The 26,555-nt window shown below is 44.5% G+C and overlaps 1 protein-coding gene across 3 annotated transcripts in view; it reads left to right on the forward strand.

The window, feature by feature from the left end:
* Window positions 1-441: 441 nt before the first annotated feature.
* Window positions 442-26,555, forward strand: part of CFAP276 (cilia and flagella associated protein 276) — a 107,739-nt gene continuing 81,625 nt past the window's right edge. For all 3 annotated transcript variants that reach the window (XM_078644221.1, XM_078644220.1, XM_078644222.1), the window contains exons 1-2: window positions 442-533; window positions 630-792. In XM_078644221.1, coding sequence (XP_078500347.1) covers window positions 697-792 — 96 coding nt within the window. In that variant the 5' untranslated portion in view covers window positions 442-533; window positions 630-696. The remainder of the gene's footprint in view (window positions 534-629; window positions 793-26,555) is intronic.

Here is a 26,555-nt window from a genome sequence, read left to right on the forward strand (position 1 = left end):
ATAGTATATCATGTTTTTCTTATATATATATTTTCTCTTACATACTCGATCTCCCTGGCCTTCTCCGTCCCCCTACCTCCTTTCAGACTTCACCCTGTAATATTGTTTACCTACTTAGGTTTTATCATCATCTCCGCTCCTTTATCTTTACCCTTTTTTATCCCATACCTTTGCTCATTTGACAGGTCCGGTTGTTACCCTTCATGCCACCTCCTGTTTCTCCCTACTTTCCTCTTCCATCCCCTTTCTCACATCCCCTCTTATCTGTGCCATACCCTGCACAAGCCCGCATGAACCATCTAGTGGGTTCATCAAGGTATGAGTCGCACCCCCAGCCTTCATCCTCACTTCCTGACTGCCAGTACTCCTCCGCGGTCTAGTCTCCCTTCCCGGGTTTCTAGCCACGCCCATCACGCCATACCACACGTTGCTGTAGTATTTATCTCACGGCGTTTACCTCGGCGTCAGATCCTTCACCAGGACCTCGTACGCCTACAGAACGCACGGATCACAGAACGCTCCTCATTATCCTGGTGAGTCCAGCTCCCAGCTCCCGCTCCTATGCTCTTTCCCCCTTGTAACCCTTCGCAACGCGCTTTACACGAATTTCCCATCCCATTTCTCTCTAGATATCCACACGAAGATCGAGACGCACACGTCGTCGACTTCAGCTCCAAACGGATTAGTGGAGCTCTGATGATTTCCGTTTTACCCATAAGTGCCGTATGCACGTGGCAGGCTTCCTTTCAGTCTTGCCACCACGTCCCCCATAACTACACCGTAGCGTTTCAGGTAACCTTCTGCCCCGAGCTTTTCCTTTTCTTTATCAACGCTCTGCCCTACTGTGCCTCTTTTCTGCTTCTGTGTTTCTCGACTTCACCACTTTCCTTAGCATTTCCTCGTTTCTGAACATTTCGATGTCTTGCGCCTACCATTGTAATAACGATGCTTTTGCTTACTTAAAACTTCCAGTATAATTATGTTTCCACTTGATTGGGTCTAATGCCAGTTATGTACATTTCGTCCCGGTACCATTTTGTTTTTTCATTTTGCCTGGCATATGCACAGATTGGATCGCATCAACTCATGTTTTGAGACAGTATTTTCCTTTTTCTCCCAAAAGTCGCTTTTCATATGTGTGTACCACTTGCTTTGCCTTTTACCTGGCATATGTACATTTTGGATCGCATCCAAGCATTCTCGAAGATATCATGTTTTCTTTTCCTCCCAACAGTCGCTTTTCATATGTGTGCATCCTCTGTAACCTACCCCAGCAATATTGAGTTTTTCTTTATCATATAGCATGATATACGTTTGAATACGCATTTTCACGCACCTGTCACTTCACGTGCCTTTCACCTACGCCGGTGTATCTTTTGTTTCCATGCTTTCTTACAGGACATCAAGAGAGACTGCGTCTTCTGAGTATTTAATCCTTTTGATACCTATCCACTATTCAGCGCCGTGCTGTAATTTCAGCGATTTTTCGGCTTGCATCTCTGTTTCTCTTTTGTCTTCTTTTAGATCAATTGATACATCACTCAGGACGCTATTCATTGACAGACCTGAGCGTTTTCGCTCGTACCACTTAATAGCTATTACCAGTGCCTTCAAATACATTATTGTGCACTTCACTCATGTTGGGGATCTCTGTTACTTGACGATATATCACTACATGACTTTACGCACCATAGGGTTTCCACAGCCACTTTAGTTTTTTACTCACAATTAATCACCTTTCAATTTGTTGATAGAACATTCCTTTTGAGTTATTAAGCTCTAATCATTGTTTGTAAAAAAAAATCCAATTTTTATGTTTGCACTTTTTTTCTTAAATTTGACCCCCCCTTTTGTTTTTTTCCCCCCCTTTTTTATTGTCCTTCCTAGCCCTGATGAGTCACATCTCCTTCACCGTGTGACGAAACACGTGTCGGCTGGCTACTTTTTCTGTACTGACCAACATTTGATTTATAAATATTTTTCAATTACCAGAGCCTTTGTATTTGGTATCCTTGAAACTTTTACGAAAACCCCTCTTCTCTCAACATACTCGCAGGTCCTGACCTCAGCACCACAAACTACTTTTGCGTGTGCACAGGATCTGTTCTTCAAACTTTTGGTGTAGGCCTCCCTACACTTTCGCAGGGGTAGTCTTTTCCTTTGGGTTTGTGTTCCCCTGTCCTGCTCTGCACCGCGTGCCCTCTGCACAAACATAAGAAACAAGATCAAACTGCACAGAGCGCCATCACTTCCTGCTCCCTAAACTCAAAACCCATTCCTTTTCCAAACACCCACGACATGGCGTCTGCACCACTGTAACCTCTGTGCAGCATCATTTATTTGGTGATGGTTGCAGAAAAAAAAAAATTCTGTACAAAATTACAGAATCCAGTGTACTGTGTGCAGAAGGTGTTTATTTCCTGTAGCAATAAGCCCCAGGCACGGCTTTGCAGCATTTTGTTCATAGCCTACCTACACTTTGTCTTTTCAGTGTGGTGTGGGGTGCACTTTGACACAGCTTGTGTGGGTGTCTGTAAAGGGCTTTGAAGGGTCCTGCGAGGTGTCACGCCTAGTGCTTTCCGTACAGATCTTTCTTCCCTCAAGCGTAGCAGGCCTGCACCTTTGTGCCAAGGGAGGGCAGAGGATGCCGCCAGCAGCCTGGCCTGCATCGAAGCACAAAGGGATGCGTGACCCTGCACTGGGAGACAAAACCCGGCACTGCCTGGCTCTGCCTCTCTCTGGCACAGAGCCGATGAGTCACTAGCAGCAGCGGAATCAACCCCCTTGCCACCGCTGCGTGTGCGCCTGTGTGTGCTGGTGTCTGCACGTGCGTTAGCGTGTGTGCGTGCGCGTGCCTGTGTGGGGGCATTGTGCAGCGTGCGTTTCTTTATGCCCATGCATGTGTGCGCGCATCTGTGTGTGTTAATATGAGTGCATAATCTTACTGGTGTGCGTGAGTGCAGGCCCGCAACACTCATTGAGCTTACGGGGCTTCAGCCCCCCCGTCGTGTGTGTCAGTCCGGGCGAAGACAGCTTCGCGGGCTGGCGAGCATCTAATTGCAGCCACATCCGAGTACTTAACAGGTCTTTAAAAGACCATTTAGTTGTAAGTGAGGCTTTTAGTTGTAAATGAGGCTTTTGTTGTGTGTTCACCCCTTCTTACAGCCACTCTGTCTATGTTCGGAAGAATTAGCCCCCCCGAAATATTTTTCAGCCCCCTGCCCGAAATTTGGCTCTAGTTGTCCGCCTGCGTGTGTGTACTTGTGTTTGTGTTTCACTGGTATGAGTCAGCAATGATAGATTTCCTTTCTCCCGGTGTTCATTTCTCACTGGGTTGTTTCCCCAAGTTCTCCAGTCCTTGACAGTTTGAGGCACTACGTGGTTAGCTCTGGCAAAATGTGTGTGGTACTTTTGAGACTCTGCACTTGAGTAGGCAGTTTCGTGGAGTTTGGGGTATTGTGGTAGTTATTCCAATCAAGGAGCGCTTGCCCTGTCAGGAAGCAGCCACACCCCAACAGCATGGATTGGTGCAAATGTGCCTGTGCTTGTGTGGATGAGTGCATGTGTGTGTGTGTGCAGTGCTTTAAATTGAAACAAGGAGTGCTGGTACACACTTTGCAGAGTACCTGCTTGCTCCTGAGAAGTGCGGGCACTCTTTCAAATAAAAGAAGTGCAGGTACTCAGTACTAGACAGTACACGCCCACTTAAATCACTATGTGTGTGCTGCATGTTAGGTTATGTTATTTTATTCTTTTAAGGCGCAACAGCTACCCAAGGGTTTCCCAGTGCCTCCTGACAGGAGCAAAAAGGGATGGAAGATCTATTGATTAAACAGCCACGTTTTCAGGCCCTTTAGAAATGTCCCAAAAACAATTTCCTTTCGAAGTAGCAGGGGAAGGGAGTTCCACATTGGGCCCAGGCAGGAAAAGGACTGACCCCCCATCCGTGACCATCTAATCCTAGGGACAGAGAATTTGACCCGAGTGGTTGAGAGGAGAAGGTGTGGTGGTACATAAGGGCGAGCAAGGGCATTCAGATATTGAGGTGCCATGCCAACTTTGATCTTAAACATATAGCTCAAGGCTTTTGATTTTCCACCCTGAGCCAATGTAGATCCCGGAGATAGCCTGATGCATCTGCGTGTCTGTTTCCATGTGTGGCCTGGGGCCTATGTGCCCCTATGTCTTACCATATGTGACCTTGAATGCATTCACTTTATTTGTTTTGCATGTGTGCGTTCACTCGCTTGTGCTGGACCATGTGCAAAGGTCCCGCCTTCTCTCCCATCTCCTTCTGGAGGCTGGGCCCAGATTGCAAGAGTCGGGGCTCTGCTTGGGTTTGTCAAACAGGGCTGCCTCTCCTGAGACGGAGGCATGTGGCGGGTCCCAGTCCCGGATTACATTAATCAAGGCATTATTTACCCCGGGAGGTGCAGCACAAATGAGAGTAAATCCAAATAAAATTGCATTACTGTGGCATTTAGCGCTGGAGGTAATCTGCTATCTCCGAGAGACGCACCTTTTACATCCGCACCACGCGCCGTCTTAAAAAATGCAAAGCAGCATCTCCGGTTTACATATTTTTGTGACTAAACAGATCGGTTCAGGCGACATGATCAAAATGTCCCCTGGGACAAAAAATACACAGTAAATGAAAGAATCAGAGTAAATAGTCAGCGGCAATCTTAAAACATGCAGACACAAATCTGTAATATTTTGAAGTAGAAGTAGAGATCTTTCTCTTGACGCTGTATTTTGATCAACACTTTGTGTTTTTTCCAAATTTAGCGTTGCAGGAGTTACACAAAAGCTGCGGAGTAGGGGTGGGAGAACCACATCAGCGTGTCTCCAGAAGGAGGGCAAATAAACACCCCTTCCGGCAAGTTTCACTATCTGTATTGACCGCACTCCAAATGACATTTACCAAATTAGGAGGGGTAACGGAAGTGACATCATACATTCCTAGACCACTGATGACACCAAAGCATTGATTACTGTTCCCGACCGACCGTAGCCCCTCAACAGCACCTTACATGCTTCTGAGGAGCTTAGCGTAGGACAAGGAGTTCAAACTAAAGAAAGTTAGCACGGTTTTTAGAACCCGGTTTACTTTCCACCCTTGTTTTGTATTGTAATTTCATGCACCCAGTGCTTCATACTATAGGTGAAGTGCATAGGCACATAAAGGGATGTGTAGCAGGATACACTGTGGGCATGTGCTTGGTTGGAAGAGGGTTGTATTTTACCATGGCAGATGTGGAATGTGCCTGATCAACAGACATGCACTCACCTTCTTCAGGCGATTTCACCACCATTCTTTTCTGATTCATACTGGTTGCAGCAATGTGAAGTTCCTCCTACTTCTACAGATCCGCAAAAGTTGCCATCACGTTGCGTAGGTCACAGCCTTCATCTGCTAAAGTGGCATAACATACCGGGCACAGCGATGTGTAGTAAAAATGTGGTTGTAATTTCTGGATGAATTCCAGTGTCCGCACCAAGCCCCGATTCAGCCAGCTTGACCTGCGCCTGATAATATGGGGCTACAGCGGGACTCACCCGTCCGTCTTATGTCTCGGCCTGCGAAAGACTGCGCAGACATGCACTCACTCTACAACTCACTCTATTACTCACGCTACTACTCACACTCTACTACTCCACTGCTCACTCTTTACTACTCACTCTTTACTACTCACTGTTCACTACTCACTGTTTACTACTCACACTCTAATACTCTCACTACTCGCGCTACTACTCACTCTACTACTCTACTAACTCTACAACTCTAATACTCCCTACTCACTCTACTACTCACTCTCTATTACTCACTCTACTACTCTCTACTCACTCTACTACTCACTATACTCATTCTAGTACTCTCTACAACTCTACTACTCACTCTATTAATCACTCTAGTACTCACTCTCTACTACGCACTCTACTAATCACTCTACTACTCACTATTACTCTCTACTACTAACTCTCTACTAGTCACTTTCTACTACTCTATAAGCTACTCACACTCTACTAATCAATCACTACTATCTACTACTAAACGCATTGTTATTTGCAATGTCAATAGCTCAAACTCGTGTAAATACGCGAACTATTGCATTGCAAATGCAATAGGTCTTGTCTTGCCTCTGTTCCCTGACTGTGCTCGCTTTTCTTGCCTCTGTTCCCTGATTGTGCTGGCTTTTCTTGGCTCTGCCCCCCTGATTGTGCATGTGAAAGAATATAATCATGTAAAACAGTTGATTGGCCTTAGCTGGAGGCAGTTCTGGCAATACAAAGTGCATGTACGTCAATGCGAGATATAAAACAAATAACAAAAGTAAGTATAGAAGATTAGCACTTCACTTCAATTACTTTACAGCTAGCGTGTGTGGCTCTGTGTGTGTGTGGCTCTGTGTGTGTGTGGCTCTGTGTGTGTGTGGCTCTGTGTGTGTGTGGCTCTGTGTGTGTGTGGCTCTGTGTGTGTGGCTCTGTGTGTGTGGCTCTGTGTGTGTGGCTCTGTGTGTGTGGCTCTGTGTGTGTGGCTCTGTGTGTGTGGCTCTGTGTGTGTGGCTCTGTGTGTGTGGCTCTGTGTGTGTGGCTCTGTGTGTGTGGCTCTGTGTGTGTGGCTCTGTGTGTGTGGCTCTGTGTGTGTGGCTCTGTGTGTGTGGCTCTGTGTGTGTGGCTCTGTGGCTCTGTTTGTGTGTGTGTGTGGCTCTGTTTGTGTGTGTGTGTGGCTCTGTTTGTGTGTGTGTGTGGCTCTGTTTGTGTGTGTGTGTGGCTCTGTTTGTGTGTGTGTGTGGCTCTGTCTGTGTGTGTGGCTCTGTGTGTGTGGCTCTGTGTGTGTGGGTGGCTGTATGTGTGGCTCTGTCTGTGTGTGGCTCTGTGTGTGTGGCTCTGTTTGTGTGTGTGTGTGGCTCTGTTTGTGTGTGTGTGTGGCTCTGTTTGTGTGTGTGTGTGGCTCTGTTTGTGTGTGTGTGTGTGGCTCTGTTTGTGTGTGTGTGTGGCTCTGTTTGTGTGTGTGTGTGGCTCTGTTTGTGTGTGTGTGTGGCTCTGTTTGTGTGTGTGTGGCTCTGTTTGTGTGTGTGTGGCTCTGTTTGTGTGTGTGTGGCTCTGTTTGTGTGTGTGTGGCTCTGTTTGTGTGTGTGTGGCTCTGTTTGTGTGTGTGTGGCTCTGTTTGTGTGTGTGTGGCTCTGTTTGTGTGTGTGTGGCTCTGTTTGTGTGTGTGTGGCTCTGTTTGTGTGTGTGTGGCTCTGTTTGTGTGTGTGTGGCTCTGTTTGTGTGTGTGTGGCTCTGTTTGTGTGTGTGTGGCTCTGTTTGTGTGTGTGTGGCTCTGTTTGTGTGTGTGTGGCTCTGTTTGTGTGTGTGTGTGGCTCTGTGTGTGTGTGGCTCTGTGTGTGTGTGGCTCTGTGTGTGTGTGGCTCTGTGTGTGTGTGGCTCTGTGTGTGTGTGGCTCTGTGTGTGTGTGGCTCTGTGTGTGTGTGGCTCTGTGTGTGTGGCTCTGTGTGTGTGGCTCTGTGTGTGTGGCTCTGTGTGTGTGGCTCTGTGTGTGTGGCTCTCTGTGTGTGTGTGTGGCTCTCTGTGTGTGTGTGTGGCTCTCTGTGTGTGGCTCTCTGTGTGTGTGTGTGGCTCTCTGTGTGTGTGTGTGGCTCTCTGTGTGTGTGTGTGTGGCTCTGTGTGTGTGTGTGGCTCTGTGTGTGTGTGTGGCTCTGTGTGTGTGTGTGGCTCTGTGTGTGTGTGTGGCTCTGTGTGTGTGTGTGGCTCTGTGTGTGTGTGTGGCTCTGTGTGTGTGTGTGGCTCTGTGTGTGTGTGTGGCTCTGTGTGTGTGTGTGTGGCTCTGTGTGTGTGGCTCTGTGTGTGTGTGTGTGTGTGTGTGGCTCTGTGTGTGTGTGTGTGTGTGTGGCTCTGTGTGTGTGTGTGTGTGTGGCTCTGTGTGTGTGTGTGTGTGTGGCTCTGTGTGTGTGTGTGTGTGTGGCTCTGTGTGTGTGTGTGGCTCTGTGTGTGTGTGTGTGTGTGGCTCTGTGTGTGTGTGTGTGTGTGGCTCTGTGTGTGTGTGTGGCTCTGTGTGTGTGGCTCTGTGTGTGTGTGTGTGTGTGTGTGGCTCTGTGTGTGTGTGTGTGTGTGGCTCTGTGTGTGTGTGTGTGTGTGGCTCTCTGTGTGTGTGTGTGGCTGTGTGTGTGTGTGTGTGTGTGGCTGTGTGTGTGTGTGTGTGTGTGGCTCTGTGTGTGTGTGTGTGTGTGGCTCTGTGTGTGTGGCTCTGTGTGGCTCTGTGTGTGTGTGTGTGTGTGGCTGTGTGTGTGTGGCTGTGTGTGTGGCTGTGTGTGTGGCTGTGTGTGTGGCTGTGTGTGTGTGTGTGTGGCTGTGTGTGTGTGTGTGTGGCTGTGTGTGTGTGTGGCTGTGTGTGTGTGTGTGTGGCTGTGTGTGTGTGTGGCTGTGTGTGTGTGTGTGTGGCTCTCTGTGTGTGTGTGTGTGGCTCTCTGTGTGTGTGTGTGTGGCTCTCTGTGTGTGTGTGTGTGTGGCTCTCTGTGTGTGTGTGTGTGGCTCTCTGTGTGTGTGTGTGTGTGTGTGTGTGTGTGTGGGTTTGTGTTACTATCCTTGTGGGGACTTGGGTGTGATAACACACTCACGCTGTGGGGACTTGATTGCACTGTGGGGACCTGAACCCAAGTCCCCACAAGGTAAAGTCTTCTAAATGATTGGAAATGACTTCAAAAGCATCTGTGCCAATTTTTACAACTTTTTCAAAAATTGCCTTGTGGGGACCTGTGTTTCACCAAGTGTGTTTATGTTCTTTGCTCGCTCTGCCCCTGTAGACAGGAGGTGGTACTGCAGCCCTAAACACACTTAGCATATTAAACACACTTCAGCAATTGGATCCTATCTAGCAACAGAGGATAGTGATTTTAAAGAACCATACCCATCAGAAAACAGAATACCTTAATACAATGCCCTTTTTAATTGTATGCAACCTTGTTTCCAAAGTTATAAACCACAGAATTAATAGCATTTGGGTCATATTGCATTATTTCTTAAATATAATTAATTATATTCAGATAGTTTTATTGACATGTATTTGCTGCACAAAAATGTTTCTTAATCTAAGCTGCCATTTATATATTTCTGTGATGTGAAATGAGAAGCAGTCGAAAATGTGATGAAAGCATATTTTCATTTGTAGTTGTAAAAGAATTACAAAGCTGGTAGCGTTTTTCTTTTCTTTTGTTTTATGACAGTATAGTTTGCAAAAGTACAATTTCAGGAACACATAAAACGATCTTTCTAATCCCATTAAACTTTCATAGGAATAAGCAAGAATTAATTCCAATTGGGTTCCTGTACATGCAGTTAAAATCGTCAAACACACCACCCTCTTGGTCCATTCTCAGGAATGAAGTGAAACCAGTCAGGGAAGTTAGAAACACTGTTCGGGGCCAAGGTCAATTTACATGTGAAAGCTTAGGAGCTGCTCGCTCACGGTGCCTTGATTGTTCCATTCAAAATGAATAGCCTGCCATCCCCTCCTCCCACGGCCTCAGGTTAAAGGGCACCCATCACCTTTGACTGCACGGAGACGGCTAACTCCTTCCTCTTCAGCCGTGTCCTGCTTCTGAACGAATAACTGGAGAATCAACCCAGTGGGTAGTTCTGTTTTCACATGTTAACATTAACTATTGGAAAGTTATCTACACGCATCTTCTCTTAGGGAGTCAGTAAAACAAAGGTAGCTGCATACTCATTTAGTTCATTATTTTTGTATTTATTTTTAGTTTTACGGATAGCAAACTTGACCCGAAGGTACTGTTTAACATGAGCACCATTTACATTACAGATGGGCACATTTGTTTTAGAGGCACAGGGAGATTAAGTGATTTGCCAAGAATTTTGAACCGTTGCAGAGACTCAAACTGGATTCCATAGTTGCAAAGTCAGCAGTTTTGGCCATGACAACAATTCATCTCTCCATTAGATTATTAATTTTGTTGTATTAGCAGAATAAGATCAATAGGCGATATGTTGAATGGTCAATGCAGACAATTAATATTTTTGCAACTCGTGCTATTGTGTATTGCATATAACAATGCAAAAATGTATACCCTTAGGGCACCCACACACTAGAAGGTGTACATTTTCGTAAAATAAGGAAATAACATTTAGGGGGAGATTTACAAACATTTTGCGCTGGTTTAGCGCCACAAAAGTGATGCTAACCAGTGCAAAATGTTGTTTTGCTATTTACTTTCCAGCGCAAAACCTGTTTTGTGCGGGAAAGCACCCTTCTAAGTAGCGCAAAGCACTTCCTTGTGTTATTTTGCGCTGAGTGGGCGTTCCATGGGTGGTACATGGGTGTTCCTGTGCAACCACTTGTGCCTTTTGACGCAAAACCATATTTACAAAGATTTGTAAACATGGTTTTGCACCAAAAGTTACTTCCCTTCAAAGGAGGCACTAACAAGGAGAAATGCTTTAATTTCTCCCTGATTTTCTGACTTTGCATGCGTGCTGCACTGTGCAGCATGCATACAAATTGGGAAAAGCTAAGCAACATGCGTAGCTTAGTATTTTGTACAGGTAGGGTACCATTCCTGTACAAAACCTATGCTTGACTCTTACACACACACACCCTAGTGCTACAACGCTAGGGTGTGTACATGGCACACAGCAGCTGAAATAAGCACCGGTGCAAGGGAAAGGGGAGGAGAGTGCCATATCTCCGATGATGTGGCGCTCTCCTTCGCCCTCCCTGGCGCACAACGCAGTGTAGCATTGTGGGAGGCTGCACTGCGTTGTATTTTTTTTATTTTTTTTGCAAATCTCCCCCCTAGTGACATATTTGTTTCAGAAAGAAAAAATGAGAACCAGATTTCTGACTCAGCATGCATCTCTAATCTGCTGCTATGCTCTTGGGACAATGACCTGTAGAGGGTCTCAACTAAGTAACAAGTTGGAAACTTGCAAAGCACCTGATAATGCTCTGCTTCTACTTGCGCCTGGAGCTGTAGTTGCTTGGGTTGCTTTCACTATTTGTGTGCCTGTGTCCATCTATACTAGGTTTTCCTGCCCTTTACTTTCAGTAGTAAGCATAGACATACATGTAATGACACTGGCAAAAAATCATGAAAATCCTGTATTTTGTACTGCACACTTTTTTCACAGTACACCATTACTCATAGGTTTTCGCCATAGAAAAAAGGACTGGTTTATGCAGACAAGGTCTTGTTGGAAGGCAGTCTAATATCTGAGGCTTCAGAAAAGGTGAAAGAGTAGGGAAAAAAGGTTTTGTCTGCATAAATGTCTTGGCAAACACAAACAAGTAGATCACATCCCTGAGGGAGGTGGTGTATAGCAATAAAAGGAGAGGACCAAATTCAGAACCTTGTTGGACACCAGCTGGTAGTTGAGGGGGGGGTTGAGTTAGAGGATTTGATGGATTGCCAGTCCATAGAGACAGGCCAGCGAAATAGGTAGGAGAACCAGTTCAATGTCGGGCCTATGATTCTTAGGGACCTTAGGATGTCAACTAAGGTAGGTGGTTCATGGTGTCAAGTGTAACAGATGGTCCAGGACTATGATGGCAGTAGGCTGATTTTATGAAGTTAGCTATGTGAATGCGGGGAAATTTCAGTGGAGTGGAGGGCTCAGAATTCCATCTGGAAAACATGGAGCAGGTTGTAAGAATTGAAGGTGGTTGAAGACGAGACACTCAGTTTTGGGAAAAGGAGGGCAGTAGACACATTGGATGGGGAGATAGGGTTTGCTGTTTTTTGTAAGGGCATCTCCAACACAGTTTTAAAGTATGAGAGGTAAGTACCAGATAGGAAAGAGTGAGGAATGTGGATGTCAGACAGAATAGTACTTTAGAAGTTCGAGCAGGATGTTTTATGTTTGTGGATTACAGGGGTAAAAAGCTCACAAAGCTTTACTAAAATTGAGTATCGGAAGAGGTCCAGAGGTTTGTAGAGGCAATGTTACCAAGTGTGCAAAGAGGTAAAATTAGTTGTGAGGCTAGGGTTTATCTAAAGGTAATTTTTGATGAGAAACTGGTTGCAAAGTCTGGTGTGGATAGTAAAGATGCAGATATAGCTGTTATAGGAGGAGCAAGAAGATCATTGAGTGTGTGTTCCTGTCTGATTTTGGAAAGAGACAGATTTAGCATGGTTAAGCATTCTAAATAGCTTGTCTAGTGTTTCTTAGTATGTATGTAGGTTTCGATTAGTCGTGTTCATCTGACATCTACAGAGGAGTGTTCTTTGTGCTGCCTTGCCTTACTGTTGTTTTCATGGCTTTTTAAATCCAGAATGGATTTTGCATTTCGACTGTGCCAAATAAGTGATGCAACCCCAAAACAATATCTTAGTCAATCTGGTCTTGGATATTGTGTAAAAATGCATCTCTGAGACGAGCGTGTGGTGATGATGCAGTCATTTATAAATGACTTCATAAAAAAATATTTTCACCCCTAAATGAGGGACACTCAAAGGCAATGGATGAAGGGCTTCTTTGGTTAAATGATAGGCCAATCAATTTAAAGAATATAAGGTTTATAAGACCTTCAAGTCCGGTTCTGCATTTCATATTTGGTTTGTGCACAAAAATCGCTTTTTCCAAAAGTAAAATGTGCTACTGCATACAGAAATAGACTTTCACAGCTAAAAACGTACCACTATTGCTGTTCCCTGTCAGGTTTTTCATTAATCTTAAAAATGAAACCCTATAAATGTGTGTGTTTAAAATTCTAACCTAGTCATTTCTACACAGAATAGTGAGTCTACACCCTCTCAGCCTTCGTGAATTAATGAACTAAGACACAGTTAATGGACTAATTTGTCCAGAACCTTCGTTCACACATTTTGCACATATGAACTAATTCATTAATTTCACTACCAGTCTAGAATTAAAAGCAAAAGCCCATAATTCATAAACCCAAAATGTAGCCTTACTGTTGTTTGACACACATATGTATATAGAAGAAAACTTTGAAATGTGGCTGGGCTGGAATCTGCGCAAGACCATCAATGTAACAGGCTAAACAGGATATCATATTAGCTGCTCAAAGGAGAGCAGAAAACGGCCACCCATGTCTCCAAGTATCTCTGTGGACACAGGTTCACAGAAATAAAGTTACAAGAATTGGGTCTCAATCCTGAGCAAATATATGTGGTCAAATATTAAAAAACAAGTTCATAGGGCCATATTAGTCCAAATTCAATCTTCTTTTTCCTCAAGAAGTCATCAGTTCGAAAAGAGACAGATGATTCCTGTTATCACGTTGACGTAGCCAACACGTGTTTTGTCTTGGGGACATCACCCAGTGACTTCCTCAGGGCTACAATAACAATAAAAGTATTGTATACTCAGAAATCATCCTATAAAAATTATCCAAGAAATTCAAAAAGAAACCAGAAAAAGAAAGAGAAATGCCACCAAAAATACACTATGTTAAATGTACCAAAGATAAGCCAAAGCATTAAAAAGAAGACAGAACAATAAAGAAAAAGGTAACCTCACACCAAAATAATGTGCAGGCTCAAGCAGACTCCCAAAACAAAGAGAAACATTCAATTTGTGCACAGGATATAAATGAAAGACCCGAAACCAATTAACTTAACCAAATACAGAAGCACAGGCCTATGGCTCACCAAATTGTCAAAACAGAATCTGTCAGACAATGGTATCATAACCATATTCAGTAAAGGCCTGAATAAAAAGGAACCTTAGACTCAAAGACGGTCTTCCTCATGTAACCCACAGGGTAACAATCTCCGTAAGGTAGTACCTGTATTCATTAGAATTCAGGATATCGGGAGTGATAAATAAATAGATCTAAAGTAGTAATGGACAATAATGCACATTGATCTAACCCAGGTGTCTCCAACGTTTTCTGTAGTGAGAGCTAATTTTGCTCAAGGAAAGTCCTGCTGAGCTACTAGCATATTTTATCACTGTAAAATGCGGATGACATGTATTAACATTACACTATGACCACCCTTAGCACAATTATCAGTAGTAACCACCCAAAAATTTCAGGTGAAGTTATCATCAGAATGCTAGGAAAACGTTTATCAATATTAAATGCTTGTAATCATGTAAAATTCAAATCATCACATGCTGTGTGCCACAAAGGGTATTACGACAGCAGTAAGTCTCCCCAACTCAAATTGAATTATCATTCAACTAGCAACTTTAAATGTGTTTTAGAATTGCAATATTTTGCTGTCATTCGCTTATTAGTTTTTTAAAATACACATTTTTCTATCAAAATCCCTTTTCACTTTGAGCAATCAAACTCAATTTTCCAGAAGAAAAATCTTTTCTGAAAAGCATAATTTTTTCCTTTAAAAATTAAATCAGTTTTCATTGTTAGAAAATACAGTCCCTAAACATCAGCTTTTAGTTTTCATTGAGTACCGCCATGTAAAAATGCCTTTCATGGACAGATTATGCTTCAAATACCCAGGTATTGGAATCATAGGCCATGCTTCCTCACCATAACACTAAGCTAAAGAATGTTTTTAGGGTGTTAGAGGGGCCGCTAGCAGTCGAGTTCCAGGCGGATCCATATTTTGTTTGGGGAGACGACTAGAGGCGAGTGTGAGGGCAAGGATCCGAGTTAGGTGAGGGCTTCAGAGGGCCCCTGGGAATAAGCCAGCGCATAGAGAGGGTGTCTGGTGAAGCTAGCAGCACTAGCCCTCCTACAGGGCTTGTGTGTGTGGTGTTGGGGAGGGTGCATGTCTATGTGTCCGTTGTTAACCGCTTCAGTCAGTGTCCCTCCCCCAAATGGGCTACAGATTCACTTATACTGTGTGTATCTACGTAGACCTCGGAATCCTGTGTCGGCACTAGGGCAGTGCAAATGGTGCCACGGCACCGGGCGCTGACTTCGGGTTGGCGCCGTGTTTCCATTATATATTGTGGATATAAAAGCATCTGCTGCAGATTCTTTGCCACCAGCGATTGCCAGGCAACAGTAAAAATGACACGGTAAGGCAGTGATTAATATTAATAAGCAAGCCCCTCTTCCCTACTCACCACTGTTGGGCTGGTGGTCTCTGACGCGGAGGACCTACACACAGGGCTGAGGGACATACAATCTCATTTACACACAAGTGCGGTCAAGCTCTCGGTGAGTGCGGGGGAGCGGTGGGAGCTGCACTTTTGCCCCCTCTGATTCACGCACCCACTCACACTGATTCACTACCAGCTTCATCAAAGCACGCCAGGGGACCCTACCATGTGCGCACCATCTGCCTGTGCGTGCACTCCTCCTGGGACCCCGCACCAGGGTTGGATTAGGGTCCCAATTCGGCCTAGGCAGCCAAAAAAGCAAGCATTTGCAATGCAATAGGTCTCGCATTTACTCGAGTTTAGCTATTGGCATTGTAAATAACAATGCCTTTTATTTGTGTTTTCAAAACAGAAACAAAAATAAAAGGCATTTTCATTTGCAATGTCAATAGCTCAAACTCACAGAAATGCGAGACCTATTGCATTGCAAATGCTTATTTTCTGTATGCTGTCTAAAAGTCCTATGCAAAGTTACATGGCAAAAACATGTTTTAGGACCTCCCTTGGCCCTCGCTTGAACGATCACTCAAACTTTCAAGGAAAGCGCTAGATGAACTTTTTTTTGCATGTTTTGTGAGTGTTCCTCAAACTGTGAAAAAGTTATTAGCGAAAAGTATTCTAGTAATTTTTTTATTTAATCAGGTATTTATAGTGTAGTAGTTGGGTTTTCAGGTGGGAAGGTAATTAGCTTATAAATAATTTAAATGGAATGTTAATGAGTTTTTTGTTGTAAAATATGTATTTAATTAATTATTAATTATGATAATTGATTGTATATTTTTATTTGTATTAGTTAATTTCAAAGTATTTTTTATTTTTGATGATAGTATTATTAAGCTTGATTTTAGTAGCAAGTTGTTGGATTTGAAGAGTAAGAGGGTGGGAAGTTTGTGAGTAACAAAATGTATCTAAATGTGATATTGTCTTATTTTAATAAAACATTTAATTGAATAATTATTATGTAAATATGTTTCAATGTTGAATTTTTGAAGAGTTTTGTTTTTTGCGTGTTTTAATTTGTATATGTTTATTATGCATGTGCTTTTTAATACTGTGTTTACTTTTTTGTAGGGGAGTAGGGTAGAAAGATATTAGGGTCATAATATGTTATTTGTTTTTCTATGTAAATTATTCATTAATAATTGGTTATGTATACTTTTACTGTTGTACTTTGTATTGTTAAGATTGTGTTTTATTTGAATTATTAATTAATTTAATTCCAAGTGTTTTGGAAATTTTGTCAGTGGAATAATTTTTTTGGTTTTACATTTTATTCATTATTTCACGTTGATTTAAAATACATATTTTGGTATTTATTTTATCTTTTTGCAATGTGTTTGATATTAAGCAAGTAAATATTATTATAAGTAATATAAGTTTTTCATTCTACAGTTTCATATTTTTATCAAATAATAGAGTACTTGTTTTTCTATTTTCTATAATGTATTACTTTTTTAATAGGTATTGATATATTTTTAGTAAATAAGTAGGCCTTGCATTCTTATATGTATTCCTTTCAAATCCTACTGTTGCTTAGACTGGAGTGGGAATAGTAGACCTAATCCTTCTGAAGTCCAACTCTTTCCCTACTGTTGGTTACACTAGAGTGGAATAGTGAATCTATCCCTTCCAAAGTTTGACACTTTCAATACTGTTGTGTAGACTGGTGTGGGAATAGTAAATCTAGCCCCTCGGATGTCCAACGCCTTCCCAACTGTTGCTTAGACTGCAATGGGAATAATTACTCCAACCCCGTCCAAAAATCAATCCTTTCGCTGCTGTTGGTTAGATTGAAGTGGGAATAGTAAATCTTCACACCCAGAAGATGAACACTTTCCTTACTGTTGCTTAGTGTTTTTTTAAAATCCTTTTTAAAACTGTTGTTGGTTTTTAATATTTTGGGTTTAGCAATGTTTATAGTATTTTCAAAGAATGCTTTTTAACTGTTTTTGAACGGGCACTATATTAGTTCGAAATGTATGTGCACATTTTGTTAAATTTTTGGACATTTGTTAAATTATTCAAATGCTATAAATATGTGTTAAGATGATTTTATTTCTAAATGTACGGTATAGTATAAATAAATAAAACATGTTTTAATATGGGTATTTTAATATCTAAATGTTGAAATTATTTTGCTGCTAATAGAGAAAATTAAAATAATCTAAGAATCACCTTTAAATAATAAACTGCTTTAAATGCGTTACTTTAAAGTTGATTTTTTATTAAGAAATCAATAAGTTACCTGTTTCTTGGTGATATTCTTGTCAACGATATTTTAGGCGAAATCATTTTGTTCTTTTCATTACAAGTATAGATCACAATGTTTTTGCCAACAATGGGCCCGATTACAATGCCGGTCGGACCTGTATCATGTGGTAAAGGGACCGGACGACAGGTAGTCAGAGGTCCTGTCCACCAAATTAGGATTGGACTACTGTAGAGGCAGTCGTAAACATTCCTCTTTGTATTGATGCTTGTGCAGAGGCCCGAAAAAGGGCCTCATCACAAGCCCCAATGCGAAAAGGCCATGTTTTTAAGCATCCCTTCACTGTTTTCCAGGCACCACATGATGCCTGCCACAAGGGGCATGGATGTTTGTGGGGGCACCTTGGGTGCCTCCCATGCCTCATTATGGAGGGAACCACCGGGGCAATCCTGCAGTCATGACATGGTTACATTCGGCCACAGCACCGAAGCACAGAAAGTCAATCGGGGGAGGGAGGGCCGATGGCGCCACAACCCACACTCTCCCTCTGCCAAGATAATGGTACCGTTCACCTTCCCCCGTCGTCCTCAACAATTAGGCCGTTCTAGGTGCCCTCCAGACCGCCAAAACACTCCGCAGAGGAGGGGGGGCGCCCAGCCGTTTCACCCGCTTAGCTCTCTGCCGCCTCCGCCGTTCAAGCTGCTCCTTCAAAGGGACCCAACCGACCACTTCCGATTTTGGGTCCCCGATGTTATTAAACTCCAGAGCAGCTGGTGCCACTACTCCAGCCCCGGTCTCCGCTGCTGGTAGGCCCAGATTCAAAACGGGCACAACTTTCGTTTCCAGCCTCCCTGGAGCCCCGGACCAAGCCACAGACTGCCAAAATACTCCGCCGAGGAGGGGGGCGCCCAGCCGTTTCACCCACTCCACACTCCGCCGCCTCCGCCGCTCAAGCTGCTCCTTCAAAGGGACCCGACCGGCCACTTCCGTTTTCGGGTCCCCGATGTTTAGGACTCGGGAGCAGCTGGTGCCACTACTCCAGCCCCCGGTCTCAGCCGCTGGTAGACCCAGATTTAAAACAGGCACAACTTTCCTTTACAGCCTCCCTGGAGCAAGCCCCAGATGCTACGCGCGACCTCCGGTGACGTTTTCTGGGCTCAGGGGGCAGGAAGGATCACAGGATGTTGGGGCCGGTGGCCGGACTCGGCAGAGCCGAGAGTCTACGCGGCGATCTTGTCCAGGCACGTCTGTAACCTGATATTTAATGTTCTCTTGGAAAAACTCTACTAAATGAAAGAACACTAAAACAATTTTGTGATTTGCAAAAAACTTAGCACTATTTTAAAAGCTTGGCACAAAAGCTCTCCCATTTGTAGGTCTCATGTGTGACAGCGCATGTGCTGCATTTACTATTACTTTTACTTGCAAGGGATATTAAATACAACATGAAGATGGCAGCCCGCCCATCCAGTTGTAGGCTTCATTTTCACTCTTCACTCTTATGTAAGGTTTGTTAATCTGAGATTTTGCATTTGTGTATAAAAACAAACATCACAAAGATCAGTGGAATGTGAGGGCTGGATTTCTGCGGACGAGTGAGCTTAAAAGTTCTTCTTTAACCCCTCCCATGCTCATGACGAGCTGAGCTCGTCATGAGTCACGGCGCTCCGGTGCTTATGACGAACTCAGCTTGTCATGAGCCGTGGAACGCTCGCATGCGGGGATAATTCCCCTGCTGTGCGAGCGTTCTACGGCAGGTAATGCACCTGTGATGAGCTGAGCTCGTCATGAGCACAGGAGTGCCGTGCCTCATGACGAGCTCAGCTCGTCATGAGCGTGTGGGCGCTGTGCGCGCCCCCCTCCCCCCAGCGCTCCGGGGGAATAACCCCCGCAGTGAAGGGGTTAACTATAGGATAGTCATTTTGTTTGCCTTGGCCTGTGTGGTGTTTCCCCTCCTGAGGCATTGCAATTCGAGCTGACATCAGGCCCAGTGGGTCACTCTAACCTGCATATTATGTTTTGTACTGTGAGGTCTTCCAGGTGCATAAAGAAGTAGCTGGAGACCTCACACTGTACATTGATGGGTCCCCTGTAGACCTTAGCCCCATCAATGAAACAGGCATGCAGAGTTGGTACACCTGTGAAGTACAAAAGCCTTCTTCACAAAGCTCAGATTTGTCCTCTTTAGTAATACTGCTAGGTGAAAAGTATACAATTATAATTGCTTTGTTGATCCTATTCCGACTGTAGATAAATGTGATATGACGCATATGAAGTATTCACCCCTCCATCTCCCACCTACCTCCTTGAAAGCGCATGTTTTGTAGAGGGTTTACCAGAAGTGCTATGTTAAAATGTGAAAAACGAGAAATGGATGCTAAATACCCACAATCCAAGTCATTCTGTCTATCCATTTTCCTGCATCCTCAAGTATAGATACATTAATAAACGTGAAACAATCTGAAGAATGAACCTACTGCATATATGCCAATATTTTAGGACAGGGATGTGGGAGAATTAAAATAAAAAATCGGGAGAATGAAAATTCTCCATTGACTTCTATGGTGGAAAATGCAATATCAGGCGGGAGACAGCTAAAATAAAGCCATTTTTGTCTTGCAAAATCGGTAGTCTATTGGCATGTATGCTACTGTATTACGTTCAGGTGCAGGATACCACTAGAGAATGCCAGCACAGCCTCCACAGCCCTAAAGGAGCTGGTGTTACCATTCAGTATGAAGCCTTAGGAGGATGGGTGGGTTTCAGTTTGCTTTGAAATGAGCAATTGTCGCCTTGAGCGTGTCTCCCAAGCTCTGGCAAATAAACTGACCTTGGCCTCACAAGGATGCTTTATAACTCCCCTGTTGTCCACTGTGTGCATCAGAATGGCTCAGAGGGGGGCATCTTAGGAGCTCCTTTCCATCTGCACAGAGGAACTGCTAACCATCAACTCCCTGTGAATTCCTGATCACCTATTCAATGTTTAAAGATGTGCGAAAGAACCTCGGATGTTTGAAAATATATGCACTTTGGTACAATGAATTACACTACAATATACTACTGGGAAACAGAACTACGAAGAGCCAATATTCCTAAAAAAAATAATTGTATATGCAACATGTAGCAGGTTGCAGCAAAAGCTTGCAGTGAATGCACAGGAGCAACAAAATGCAAGTAGCTGTTGTGTGTGGTGCTTGTGTTTAGATGCATCCTCTTGCAAAATTATTTGATGTGAGGATGGATTGTGCACTAAAATGTAGCGCAAACCGACAGATTTGCATTTAGCACAATTACATCTAATTTCATGTAAGTTTGCCATCATTTTTCGCAATGTCCCAAAAAGCAACTTTCACTATTTGCGGTTTGCGCACGACCCTTGCTACAACCTAGTTTAGAGAAATTCTGCATACAGCACTCAATGGAATATCCGTAAAGCACGGCCACATATTTACCAGAAACTTCAGATCAGAGGAAAAGTGCAACCACATCCATAACAGTTCAAAGTGTGTTTTCAGAAAAAAATCACAATAATGCCAGAACAGAGTTTGGGTTTTTTTTAAAGAAAAAAAAACATATTTCAAATAAGGCATCTTTCGTTCTGCTTGAGATGCACTCTGTAATTATTCTCCCCCAAAATGGCTTACAGACAATTTTTAAAAGCAATTTCCAGGGCAGCCTTTCATCATGCTGAAATGCCCTTTCGCACAGACGAAGCTTCCCTTGTCCTACAAAACCAAATACAGATCTAAAGGGAAGAGCTGAACCAAAATCCCTCCTCTGTGACAGACCCCCACCCCCCATGATGTGCAAGGTGCAGGCCTCCTTTGTATTTCCAGGGGCCGAGGAGGAAGAGGTGCGAATGCGCGCTGTCCCCGGCACCACTGAATGACAAAGGGCCTAGACCTTGACACTCCCTGCTCCCGTCGAGGCAGCCCAGCCGCTTTCAGCCACTGGCACCTGTGTCTGCAGACTTCTATGAACTGCAGTGATGGCTCAAAAGAGTCGATTCACATTCATAAAGCACACATCCTTAAAGTATACTCGGCAGTGAGAAAATAAAGTTGAAAGCTTAGCTGCAAAAATGTTACGTTATTTAACTTAAGTTGAAAGGCTGGACCCCACAGAGGCAAATGCCCTACAAAATAAATGTATATTGTAATTTAGAGCAGAAACAAAACAAAAAACAATATGCATTTATGCACAAATGTGGTGAGGGCTGAAGAAAGCACTGGATGTGTAAGCAGTGGCAAAAGCTTCATCTCCTTTTATTGTACAGTGAGCTAATTTATCTCGCCTTTCACCCCCTGACCCGTGGTACAGTCTGGTGTGGGGTTGCGCAGTTAGTAACAGTCGCACACTACACTAATGGACTAATGCCCCATTTCCAAAGAGTTACGCACTCCAATGTTTCAGAAATGTTGGGAAATGGGATTTGTTGGTAATTCATGTGACCATTTTCAATGCTTCGCATAAAAAATCTTGTGGGGTACCAGCAGGAAAGTGATTTGAGCAAAAAATGAATCTGCAAATTCATTTTCTGACCAAGCAAATCTCCTGTATGCAAGATTTTGGCAAAATAACAATGTGAAATTCTGAATCATTGTGCATATTTTATATGATGCAAAATGTATGAACTGTGAATTTCGCCAATGTAATTAAAATTTCTCCTAGGCTACTCTCAAACCACATCAGGAATTTCGTAAGCATTTTCTCAACTTTTATAGTGCAAGGTAAGCACGCACCCTGGGCCGAATTTACATTTATATTATGACACTGAAATATTCGATACCTAAAAACACCTCCAAAATGGTTCGAACCCCACTTTTGTGCCAATTCTGAGGTCTGACTACACATCAGGTAAGATCTGACTTGAGGCACAGGAGGAGATTGCCAAAACACAATCAACTACCTAAACCGAGCTACCAGTCTTGCTCCTCAAAAAGCAATATGTCCTCAAATTTTAGTGGTATCCAATTTCTTACCAAACCCTAGTTTTCTTCAGGGATTCCGAAGATAAGGTTAAAATATGTGTAGAATGTGGAAGTCCTCCTTGAAACAAATGTGGAGGAGGGGCGAGTATTTTACCGCTGCTCTCGCATCGGTGAAGTAAAATGTGAATGAAAATTGCTGTTTAGGTCAACATTTTTCACGCTACTATCGGTTACTAGTGGATCCTAGAGCGCTTCGTCAGGACCAAGTGCAAAAGTGATAAATCAAGTGATAATAAAAATAGGAATCAGGGAAGAGGCGCCCTATACTCCTGCTGTACCTACAGGGTTTTGGGGCGGCCAGGGAATTTTTTGAGTTTAGGGTTGGCATAGGTTCTGAGGTGGTAAGGTCATGTTTAAGGTTTAGGTTGGGTATGGGTTTTAGGGTGGAAGGGTCATTTTAGGGTTAAGGGTGGGTATGGGATTTTGGGTGTCATCTGTAATTTTACGGTGATGGTAGAGGTGGGTTTTTGGGTGGGAAGGGTAATTTTACAGTTTAGGGTGGTTAAGGGTTTTTGGGTGGGAAGGGTCATTTTACAGTTTAGGGTGGTTATGGGTTTTTGGGTGGCAAGGGTTATTTTAGGGTTTTGGGTGGTTATGGGTGGAAAGGGTCATTTTAAGGTTTAGGGGGGTATGGGTTTTGGGTTGGCAAGGGAATTTTTAGGGTTAAGGTGGGTATGGATTTTGGGGTGATAAGGACATTTTTAAGGTTTAGGGTGGGTATAGGTTTTTGGGGTTGCAGAGGCATTTTTAGGGTTTAGGGTGGGTATAGGTTTTGGGTGGGAAGGGTCATTTTAGGGTTTAGGGTGGATGGATGTTTGGGGTGGCAATTTTTTTTTTAGTTTAGGGTGGGTATTGGTTTTGATGTGGATAGAGTAATTTTAGGATTTCGGGTAGGTATGAGTTTTGGGCTGGCAAGGGAATTTTTAGGGCTAGGGCGGGTATGGCTTTTGGGGTGGCATGTTTAATTTAAGAGTTTATGGTGGGTGTGGATTTTGTGGTCGTCGAAGACGAAAGCGTCGACGGAACACTCCAACGTCGACGGGAGGTATGCCGACGACATCGTCGACGAAGGCTTCGTCGACGGGTACAATGACATCGTCGACAACGAAGACATCACCGTCGACGATGGTGACGACGACGACGCCGTCGTCGACGATTTCGACGACAGTAATCTCGTCGACGAGCGCGTCGACGACGACAACTTTGACGACGACGACGGCAGGTTGGACTGCGGTTTCATCGTCGACGACGTCAACCACACCAATCTCGTCGACGAGAGTAATACCATCGTCGACGGAGCCGTCGACGGTGATTGCTACGGAAAGAAGAGTGACAGTTTCACTTACTAGGATAACTCCAGAGATTACGTCTCCAGGAAGAGTGACTTCTTTACCACCAACTTTACTGTTTGAACAGGGGGAGTCAGAGGAGGATGGTCAGGACTTTTTTGAATATGCAAATAGTCCATCCCAACTTATGGTCAAGTGTCAGGACACAGATTCGGAGGGGGCATATGACCAAGGCGAAGTAGAACATCGTCAAGGGGCCCACTCACAGGGATTTACAGAGCAGGAGATGGTTTCAGTACCAACTTCATTCCTGCAGGACCTCCATAAGATGTTGCAGGACTACAAATCCAAGGCAGCTGGGCCAGTTCAACGTCCAGCGACACCTACGGATCCTGCTTCTACAGCTATTCCGGTGATACCGGTCCAGGCATCCCCTCAACAGCAGCCTTCAATTCCACAAGCTCCTGCAAGGCCGGCAGATAACCAGGATGTGGACGAATCCTCGGATGAGGATCAAGAATCAGACAATTACACTGATGAATATAATGACTACGTCATCCCGGACCCGGCATCTCCAGTTGCGGACCCGGTGGACTCTCCTCCTGAAGACATAGGGGGTTTTCACCAGTTGATGGAGAGGGCAGCAGGAAGATTCAAGTTGGCAATGCCTGCGCAGACAACAGATTGTTTTCTTTATGATTTTAAAGAAACTCACCGAAAAATGACAAGATCTATACCAATTGTGGACCATTTATGGGAGGAAGACGTTAAGGCGATGAAGAATCCAGCGACGGTGGTCCCGGTGCTACCGCGTCTGGATAAAAAGTACAAGGCACCGGATGACAGACCAGCTGCCTTAACGGGCCACCCTAAACCAGATTCGGTCATTTCGCAGGCGGCGCAAAGGAAGTCACGAAATCCCTCTGCTCCATTGACGGCTCCTCCGGATAAGGAAGGACAGAGACTGGATAACGCTGGCAAACGGTTCTCGTCAATGGCTAGCCTTTTAGTGCGAGCTGCCAATGCTCTGGCAATATTGGGGAGATACGACCGCCAGCTCTGGTGTGATCTAGCCCCGTTCCTGGAACAGCTTCCTCCAGAATCCACAGGGGAGGCAAAGAAAATCTTGCAGGAAGGGGAGGCAACTTCCATGGAGATAATAGATAGCGCCATGGACATCGCGACAACAGCTTTTCGTACTGTGGCTGGAGCGGCAGTCCTCCGTCGCCAAGGGTGGTTGAAGGCTACCTGGTTTCGACCAGAAATACAGAACAAGGTCCTGGATCTTCCCTTCGATGGAGAGGCGTTATTTGGTAAATTAATAGATGACACTCTCCAAGAAATTAAAAAGGACACAGAGACAGCCAAGTCCTTGGGCACTCTCTAGTACCGCAAGTTCCCCTTTAGGGGCTCAAGAGGCAGAGGAAATAGTTACAGGGGTTCTTACCAGCAACAACGCTATTCCTCAAATGGATCTGGTTATCAGCAGAACCGCCAGTCATACCAACAAAGACAAGGCCAGTCTTCAAATTACTCTAGGCCCTACAACAGGGGCAAACAGGCTCAATGAGGGCGGGATACGTCCAAACGCCAATAGCGGCCTCCTGGCTCTGCCTACTGTTCCCTCCTCCAGGAAATCATCAGTTGGAGGCAGGGTAACCAAATACCTTCAAAATTGGTCCAAAATTGCATCGGACCGTTGGGTGATCAACATCATAAAGCGAGGGCATACTTTGGAGTTTACGGAAGTCCCACCACCCAGGCCCCCGGCAGCCATTCCATCAAAAAACCTGCGTCTCCTGAGGCTCGAAGTTCAACAGATGCTCCGGAAGGGAGCAATAGAGCCTGTCCCCACCAATCAAAGGGGACAAGGATTTTATGCCAGGTTTTTCCTGGTGAAGAAGACACTGGAAACATGGCGCCCCATTTTAGACCTCAGGGAGCTAAATACCTATCTCGTCTCCCTGTCCTTCCGGATGGTAACCCTTCAGGACATATTACGGATGATCAGCCCGGGGGATTTTATGGCCACACTCGATCTGGAGGACGCGTACTTCCATGTCCCGGTCCACCCAGCACACAGAAGGTTTCTACGATTCACAGTAGTCAAGAGCCATTTTCAATTCAGGGTTCTACCCTTTGGTCTTCGCTCTGCGCCAAGAATTTTCACAAAGGTGCTGGCACCGGTGGGAGCGTTCCTGCGAAGACACAATTACCAAGTTTTCCCCTACCTGGACGACTGGTTACTGAAGGCCCCGTCCATAGGAGAGGCGCAGGACGCGGTTCGGGCTTGCACCAATTTGTTTTGGAATCTGGGGCTCACTCTGAACAGAGAGAAGTCCTCCCTGGTTCCCTCCAGAAGGGCTCGGTTCCTAGGGGCTGTTTTGGATTCAAAGCTCTCAAAAGCTTTTCCGACCCGGGAAAGGAGGGAGAAACTGGAAAGACTAGCTCGAAACTTTCAAGGAAAAAGGTGTCTTTCAGTACGCCACTACAAATCTCTGCTGGGGCTAATGTCATCTTGTATTCCCCTAATTCCTCACTGCAGGCTCCGGATGCGTCCCCTGTAGGAGCAGCTAGACCTCCAATGGAAGCAAGTTCACGGATCCTTCGAGGACAAGGTGACCGTCACTCCAAGGATGAAAGAAGCAGCATCATGGTGGACACATCAAAACAATTTGTCCCAAGGTCTATTCTTCGCAGACGTTCCATCTCCTCAAGTGGTAACGACGGATGCATCATTGGAGGGTTGGGGAGCAGTGATGCAAGATCTGCATGTCAGCGACCATTGGTCTCCTCGCGAGCAGAAGCTCCATATCAACCTTTTGGAGTTAAGAGCGATCAGGCTAGCTCTGCAAGCCTTCCTTCTGCGACTTCAAGGTTCACGAGTGCTGGCAGGACGGACAACACCACGGCCATGCATTATGTGAACAAGGAGGGAGGAACCAGATCTCTTCTATTATCGCAGGAAGCGCAGCAGATCTGGGAATGGGCAATTCATCACGATATCTC

This window comes from Lissotriton helveticus, chromosome 5_1, assembly GCF_964261635.1.
Source record: "Lissotriton helveticus chromosome 5_1, aLisHel1.1, whole genome shotgun sequence".
Classification (NCBI taxonomy): Eukaryota; Metazoa; Chordata; class Amphibia; order Caudata; family Salamandridae; genus Lissotriton; species Lissotriton helveticus.